The sequence below is a fragment of the Varanus komodoensis genome, unplaced genomic scaffold, assembly GCF_004798865.1.
Source record: "Varanus komodoensis strain SLA01 unplaced genomic scaffold, ASM479886v1 scaffold103, whole genome shotgun sequence".
Classification (NCBI taxonomy): Eukaryota; Metazoa; Chordata; class Lepidosauria; order Squamata; family Varanidae; genus Varanus; species Varanus komodoensis.
The window spans coordinates 710,905-719,338 of NW_025335283.1; the positions used below are offsets into that span (position 1 = coordinate 710,905).

At 49.4% G+C, this 8,434-nt stretch overlaps 1 protein-coding gene across 1 annotated transcript in view; it reads right to left on the reverse strand.

The window, feature by feature from the left end:
* The window catches only part of MRPS15 (mitochondrial ribosomal protein S15), a 7,848-nt gene extending 1,539 nt beyond the window's left edge, over nt 1-6,309 (reverse strand). Inside the window, exons 1-7 of the mRNA XM_044419476.1 lie at nt 6,111-6,309; nt 5,682-5,744; nt 5,116-5,191; nt 4,453-4,501; nt 2,864-2,948; nt 1,279-1,337; nt 918-1,109 (exon numbers count right to left, since the gene is read on the reverse strand). Coding sequence (XP_044275411.1) covers nt 918-1,109; nt 1,279-1,337; nt 2,864-2,948; nt 4,453-4,501; nt 5,116-5,191; nt 5,682-5,744; nt 6,111-6,309 — 723 coding nt within the window. The remainder of the gene's footprint in view (nt 1-917; nt 1,110-1,278; nt 1,338-2,863; nt 2,949-4,452; nt 4,502-5,115; nt 5,192-5,681; nt 5,745-6,110) is intronic.
* Between the last annotated feature and the right edge of the window lie 2,125 nt (nt 6,310-8,434).

An 8,434-nucleotide genomic window follows, 5' to 3' on the forward strand; every position in this document is an offset into this window, starting at 1 on the left:
TTCTAGGGTGTTTGCTATTCCACCCAGTTTTGTATCATCTGCAAATTGGATTATCTTTCCTTGTACTTCCTCATCTAAATCACTAATAAAGATGTTGAAGAGCACTGGGCCCAGGACTGAGCCCTGTGGCACCCCACTAGGTACCAGCATCCAATTTGAGAAGGTGCCATTGATGAGCACTCTTTCTGTCTGATTTAGCAGCCTTATAGTTTTGCCATGTAGTCCAGTTTTTGCTAATTTGCTCATCATAATGTCATATGGCACTATGTCAAAAACTTTTCTCAAGTCTAGGTAGATTATGTCCACAGTGTTCCCTTTGTCCATTTGGAAGATTACCCAGTTAAAAAATGAGATTAAATTAGTCTGACAGGATGTATTTTTGATAAATCCATGCTGGCTTCTATTACTGCATTTTCTTTGAGATGCTTGAAGACTGATTTTTTAATAATTTGCTCCAGAATTTTTCCAGGGATTGATGTCAGACTAACTGGTCTGTAGTTCCCAGGTTCATCTTTTTTCCCCTTTTTGAAAAAGCAGCACACAATCTGATGCAGGCATGACTAAGGCCATGGAAGCAGAATCCGAAGGAATCTTGACCAGCCCGAGTTGTGTGGCGTTCACATCCCTAACCCGAGTTGCCGCTACTGAAGGGGAGAAGCCATTTCTTTGTCCTCGAAGATTTGGGAAAACTGTCTTGGGGAGACTGCAGAAAAAGCTAATGTCTTGCAGCCGGCTCAGTATTTCCACTCCTCTCCAGTATCACCTACCTAAATCATTCCAAATATTGCACACGGCACTTTTAACCAGCCCCATTTCCCTGTCCGAAGCTTTTGGCCCAGAAGCGCAATGCACCACCCAGCCCAAGCAAAGCTCTCCACTGCATACAAGCCGCACTTCCCAACACCCAAGGGGCATACCCTCTTGCACAAGGCTTTCTTGACAATCCAGCGCTTGGTGGCTCTCCGGCGATACTGTGGGGGGGCAACATATTCAATGCCCAGCTGCTTGCAGGTATTCTCAAAGACGTCATAGCGGCTGTTGCGCAGGTTCTTCAGCAGCTTCCTCCGATGATCTAGGGCCATCAGCATACAGCGCTTGTTGCTCTTGTCCTAGAGAGGCATAGTAGGCTATTAACAGCAGCTGGTTTCAACAGGCTGCCCACTGAGTAACACAGGTAAGTATTCCATGACCTGGCTACTCAGCTACATACTAAATTTAATTACATTCACACATTGCAAAACTCTGAGGCAATAAATCACTTGCTTCAGAAAAAATTACCTTGGGATGAAAGTGCAGGTGCTCCTGGAGTGTGCGGATCTTAGCCGTCAAGTATGCCACTGCAACAGCAACAGAAAGTGGTGCAGAAAGGCTGGAAAGAAATGGCCCCTTCCAACGGTGCTGCGCTCACTCCTTGCTTAAAACTGTGGGAGAACTGAGCCAGCGAGCTGCCAGGCGGGGCGCCCCCTCTGCTGTGCCCAGCTTGCGGCAGGATGGGCTTTACTGCGCAACTGGAGCAATGTGCTCTTTTCCTGGGATGCTTGAAAGACCATGTAGAAGGGGAGTGCAAGGAAAGACAAGAAACAGGGCCACTCTATCAACCCTGCAGCCCTAGTGGTTCCTAAATTGTCTGCAATTTAGTTGGTTATTTTAAATAATTTTCAGTTTGCCACTTTTTACCCCAAGGTGATTTAGCAAAAAAACAGAAACAAACAACCTCCCCCCCAGATTAAAACCATAAAATGCTTTAGAATACAACAAAACATAACAATTACTTAATAAAAACAATTCCCACCCCACAGACCCAAATCCTTCTTGAACAGAGGTTTGCTGGAAGGGAGACAGAGGGGTTGCAATCCTGGCCACCCCTGGGAGTGACTCATGGCCCAGCACTGGCCACTAGAAAGGCCCTCCCACATCACCAGCAACTGTAGTGTCCTAGACATGTGAGCTGCTCCAGAGCTCTTAAGGCCAGGTGAGCTCCTATGGGAGAAGATGGTCTTACAGGTAAGCCTGGTCCCAAGCTATACAGGACATTAAAGGTCACAAGCAGCATTTTAATTCTCCCCAGAAACAAACTGGCAAGCAGTGCAAATTACCAGGGGAGTCATGTACGCTCTGTAATGTGCCTTCTGGTCAGGCAGCAACATGCTGGACCAACCGAAGATTCTGACAAGTTTCCAAAGGTGCTCCACATGCAGCACGTTCCAATAGCCTGAACAGGATTCAGTGAAGGCTTACATGACTGGGACCTTACCAGATGTTTCGAGGAGCAGGTGTCACTGGCACACTTGGCTCGGCCTGGACACCCAGGTCCAGGCGGAGTCCAGGAGCACTCTCAGACTGCTAGCACTACGTCACATTAAGCCTTTGTGCGCAGGTTTGCTTTCTTTCATCATTCCTTTTGCCCACAGGCTGCTCTTTGAAAGGTGCTGTACCCCTCCACCCACCTTGACTTGTTGCTTAAGGACAAAGGAGAGGCAGCAGAAGCGGCTCCCCATCACAATGGCAACGCAAGCGGCACTGGACTAGAGCACTTCCCTGCTGGAGACGTCGTGGCTGCTTGAAGGGGAAGGGGCAAGCGCCCATTTGTTACTTGCAAGCAGACTGACTCTGGCTGCCCCTGGCTTTGCAGAGGAAGCACCACGGGAGGTTGGTTTCAGTCTTCCCCAGAGACCACAAGGGGTACATAACAGACAGGATCTGTAAAAGCCTGTGGGGTGGTTTCTTTGTAGTTTACACTGCCATGTCAGCATGACAAGCTGGCAAGCATTAAAGACCCCAAAGCCAGTAGCCAGACCGTTTCCCACCCAGCCCAAAGAGGCCCTTGACCGCTGAAGGGGCAGCTCAGGGCATTTCTGTTTACCTTGAACCTCCGTGGAACCTGTATCATTTGGGGTATTCCGGACTTTGTCTGCCAGTTGCTCTTTCTTTATTTTTACTTTCTCCCTCTGTGTGTACAGTGAGAAGAGAAAAGAAGACCTGCAGAAGCTGAAGATGGAAAATTTCATTCATGAGCCCCACAATGGCTCATGCGCTCTTTGAGTGGTTTCTCTCTCAAGCCATTTAGCCTAAGTGCTGCACAGGACATGCTGTGGCTTGTCTGCTCATGCCAATATGTCCCGTGGGTCTGTTTGCATGACATGACAGCCCAGTGCAGGATCTTAATATATGTGCTGCCTATGTCCCTTTCAAGAAGCACCTATTGACCTATCAAGCATGTGTATCAAACTGGTTTTCTCTAGAAAAGGGGATGGCATGTACTTCTGCCTTGAGGCAAAGAGGTAAACATCTGTATCCCAAGGACAGTCAGAGCAAACCAGAAAAAGATACTTTGTCACAACCAGGGTGAAAATCTCACCAACTCCTCCTTGCAAATAAAAATCTCTTGTACCTATGCTTTTTCCTGACAGCTCACCGTTCACAGCTCTCAAGAGAAACCCAAGTGTAGAAAAAGCCTATCTGAGATTACACCGCATCACTTTCCAGACTGGGACCTACTGTACCTTGACAGCAGCTAGCCCACTGAACAATGCCCAGCAGAGACTCCCAATTTGCATCCCTGTGCAAGCACAGCTGAGAATGTAACAAAACCACAGAAACACCTGCGTACATTGTTGGCACACGTTTAAGCAATTATTTGCCAACTACTGATGGCCCCTTTAATGTGCTACTTTGTACTCTTAATAGGGCTATCAGTGATTGGTCAAATGGAGATAATGAAAACTGGCTGCCACACGTGATTTTGCAATCTTCCCCAAAAAAGTTACAAGTACAAATAAGCTGCACCAAATGAAATTTGCTTGGATGTGGAGCAGTATGCAGCTACTGCAAAGAAGATAACATGACTCAATAAAAGAATTGTGGCAATTGAGTAGGGGTCATGGCGCCAATGCCAGCTGCCCCAAAGTGCTGCTTCAACACTGGTGGCAGCCAACGCAAGCTTCGCAAGTGTCCCAAGGGGTTCCCTCTGGCTCCAGCCCAGCAGCTCAATAACTGCTTCCTACTGGGGTCAGTGGCCCAGGGTCAGATGACACAGCAACCAATTCTCGGCACAACCCCCACTATGGGCTACTGGTTGCCAGGGTGGCTTGCTGCCCTCCAGCAAGCAGATTGCAAAGTTTACATGACACAGCCACCCTCTGGGGATTATCGTGCATGATAGGTTGTCATGCCCTGTGAACAAGTCCCTGGAGCTTAAAAAGGTTACTTTGTCTTATTTAATCTACAGTAGCTTATGCAATCATGTGAACGGGATTGCCGTGTGTATGAATGGAATCAGATCATTTGTGTCAGTGGTAAGATTATTTTTAAAGCTTATGGCTCACCCGCTTCCCTACAGCACCGGCTGAAATTGTGTTTTTATGGCTTTATAATTAGAAACACATGGAAGAGGGGAATATGAATGATCTTCAAATCCCAAATCCCAATTTGCCCAAATAGAAAAGAACTGACCTGGGTTGCCATTTCCAGAGACAGCATTCTTCTTACAACATCGTCCACCCTGCAGGAAAGCAGACTCCTTGAATGGTTTGGCTCCGAGCCTCTAAAAAGCTTGACATTTTGAAAGAATCCTCAAGAGAACTTAAGGTCAAGGACATTTTGTATTCCAAAAGAGTGAAACAAGCCAAGGAGAGGGCCTGCTCCATCACCATCCCTACTCACTGGGACCATCTACCATCAGTTGTCTTATTGGGAGGTAGATTGGGAGCAGATCAGTTGGGCTCTCCCTACCCCTGGCTAATCTTCTACCAATTCTGCAAATGAATTGGGTGATTTATGATTTGATTTATTTCTCAATCTGTGTGTATTGTTCATTAAGATGTTACATTTTTATGTCACCTGAATGAAATTTAGTCCTGGAAGCATTATTCTGTCACAGAACGTTAATATAGGAGAGGAAAAATATGGAAGTGAAGGAATATGTTAATGGAGTCCTTTCATAGTCTGAATAAAAGGAGACCTGGCTTGCATCTTAGTTCCCTTTTTCTTCCTCACTGGCAGCTGGCAGAGCTGAGGGTAACCATATGCTGCATAAGCACTAACTAGCTATGGCTACTTCTGCCATCAACCATTCCCTTACAATTCAGTCATTCCCTGTATCCCTCCCAGCCTTACTTGTCTGCAACCGGGAGCATGGCATAACACTTCTTCAGCATTGTAGGAGGAAGGTCATCCAAATGGCTGGGAATTTCTGACCAAAAAACGAACAAAGAAATCTGATGAGAACTCAGCCGACTGCTGCAGTCCACATAGTTTTTCCAGCAATGGCCAGCCAGATACCTGTGGAAACCCCCAAAGTGGCTTAGGCCCCCCACCAAAAAAAAAAAAAAAAAAAAGGAAGAAGAAAAAGAAAAGCACTTGACAATTCCAAGTAGTTTAAGAAAGAGAAAGAGGATCCTTGTTCATAAAGCTTTGGTGGCTCGGAGATTATAAAAAGGTTGGAGCACCAATCCAGGACAAAAGAACATGAGATCTGTAAATGGGTTGTGCACATAGGTGGTTGGCAGCATCGCCAACCAGCTTTTATTTCCTCATCAACATGGATCAGGATTTGGGATCAGACACTAAAGCACAAACCCCACAATCTCCAGTATAGTCATGACTGCCCTTAACAGCTGGGCCAGAAACACTTCAAGATCACAAGCACAGGGCAGAACTTCTGATCAACCTATAACACAAACCTTGTTTCTTTTTCTGGACAGGCCTGGCATAGTCCCTGGCTACTTGAAGGAGGGGACTGTTACCTAAATACAGAAAAATAGCTATATTATTACATGTCCCAAACCAAAGTCAATAATGTAAGATAATAACAGCACAAGAATATCTTCCTCCTGGGAAGTACTTAGAAAGCAGAACGTAGTTTCCAGAAGAAGCCCACATGGGATGGCACCCTCCAAGTCACGTTCGGAGGAACCGCCCGCGGCCGAGCATCTCGGGCTGCAGCTCGCGGGGCGGGGCGGGGCGGGGCGGGCCACGGGCAGCCCGACTGCCCCTCCCTGCGGCGCTCGGGATAAGGATGGCGCGACGCGGCCGGCCGGGCACGGGGAGTCCGGGGAAGGGCCTCGGCACCGGAGCCCCGAGCAGCGCCGCGCGGCCCGCCCCCTACTTACGCGGCACTCCCCGCGCGGCTGCCGCAGCCTCGGCGGCGCCGAGGCGCAGCGCTGCGACGCCCGCCCGCGCCAGCGGCCGCAGCAGCTGCAGCGCCATGGCCTCCGCTCCGCTCCGCTCCGGGCGCCGGCGCCTTTTGCGCGTCACCGCCGGCGCCTTTTGCGCGTCAGCGCCCGGCGCCGGCGCCTTTTGCGCGGCCATTGGCGGGCCGCGGCAGCTCGGCGCCCGGCGGGGTTGCCGGGAAACGGGGCGCGTGCCGCCTGGCCTCCGAGTGGGCGTCCCGCAAGGCCGCTACCGGGAGGCGGCGGAGAGGCGTTTCCCTTTCCTGCCGGGCAGAACCTTTCCCGGGGAAGTCGTGCAAGCGCTGGCGCATGACCAGGCCTGAGGGAAAGCCGCTTTCCCGCAGAGCAGCCCGTGCGCATGCGTGAAATACGGCTGGCGCGGACGGGCCCCGTTCAGGGAAAGCTCCTTGGCGTTCGACAGGTAACAGCGGCCCAAAGACTGGCCACCTCCGCCCCCATCTTCCCACCCCTTCGGAGCATCTTCTTTGGCATGCACGTGGGAAAGATCCCGCCGTTGCACTTCTTTGCTTCTGTAAGCTATTGCAAAGTGCCAGTAGTATTTCGTGTAGCCTTCTGATGATCGATCCATGTATAAAAGGATCGGCTGAGGACTGCTCAGGTGCGCCATCTGGAACGATCTGTTGGCAGCCGGTTATTCTCGAGAATAAATGCTGTAAAAGAAAACCTTCCCATTGTGTAGTTTGCGCATAAGCACACCGGGACACGGACCATTCGGTCGGCATGCCCTTTCCCCAAGTCCACAATATCGCTTCTAGGAGCGCTGACCAGAACTGACTGCAGCGCCCTGAATGTGACTCTCTCCTCAAAATCCTCCTCCGTGTCAGCCACTCTAAATAATGTGGCGTCATCAGCAAACTTAGCTGCTTTGTTGCCCACTCCTAATTCCGGATCATTTATGAGTAAATGGAAAAGGTTTGGTTCGAATGCAGAGGCCCGTGGTGACACCCCTCTAATGGAAAACTTCTGATTCTTTGCACTTGTGCTCTGTGGAGCCTTGCCGAAGCCTTGACCCGAAGAGCAGCTTTAACAGGTTCCAATAGGCAGAAGGGGCAAGAAACCCCTCAAGTTGTGACCTTCGTCTGCGTGTGAATGAAACACTAATGTGATAGAAACTGTTTGGCTGAATTGCATTCTTACTTGCATTGTGCTGCAGAACATGCACAGGGAAGTCGCTGCCGACTGTCTGCTGGCAACTGTGGTAAATTACCCTGCCTGGCCTTCAGAGGCTAACAAGGGGCAGAAGGGAAGATCAGAGTGTAGATGGGGAGAGATCAAAATGGCCAATGATTGATGGGGTTGCTCTCAAAGGTATAAAAGCATGTGAGTTGTTAGTAAGGGAGCTGATCTCTGGAAGAGTGGGCAGCGCTGCATTGCTGGGTGCATGCTTCACCGGGGCCTAAAATCCCTGGCACCTTCATTTCAATATATATACCATATATTCCTGCATTCTTACTATGCATTCTATTCTCTAATCAGTTACTGATGCATCAGAGACATCAGCTTTTATTCCATGACTGCTAAATTTGCAGAGTCTTCCTTGAGGGACTTTGTCAAAAGACTTTTGGAAGTTCAGGGAAACAATGTCTGCTCAGGCCTGACACATGTTGGCTGACACTCTGAAAGAATTCTAAAAGTGCGATAGGACTTAGCTTTTCAGAAGTCACACTGATTCTTTCTCAGCAGGGCTTATCCTTTTATATGCTTACTAATGTTATGTTTAATAATACTTTCAGCTGATGTACTGGGAACAGATGTTAAGCTAATTGGCCTGTAATTTCCTGGATCACCTTTTAAAAAGTGGCATTACATTGGCCATTTCCAGGCCTCTGGTACATGTCTGAATCTTGCAGCGCTACTAGTGAGTTTTTTTGGGTTCCCGTGCTGACCTTTCTCACCACTCCATGGCTCTAATTTAGAAAGGCAAATAAATGCGAGACTTTCTTTAAAAAGTCAGGCAGGGGTCCTCTGACTGTGGCCCACGGGCTGAACCTGGCCTGCTGTGTCCATTTATCCAGCCCACCTCAGAGGTTTTGGACTCCCCGCCCCTGTGACCCCTGCTTGCCTCGCCCCGTGCGCAGGGAGGCGGTGGCTTGCTCGCACAGAGATCGTTTTGGACTCGCCCTGAGAACACGATCTCCAAGTGAGCAAGCCGCTGCCTCATGCGCCCGCCCCCACCCCTTCACTGGCCCATGTGCCCAGCACCGGCACCTTTCAGCTGGCCCCGTTGAAGAAGTTTGAGGACC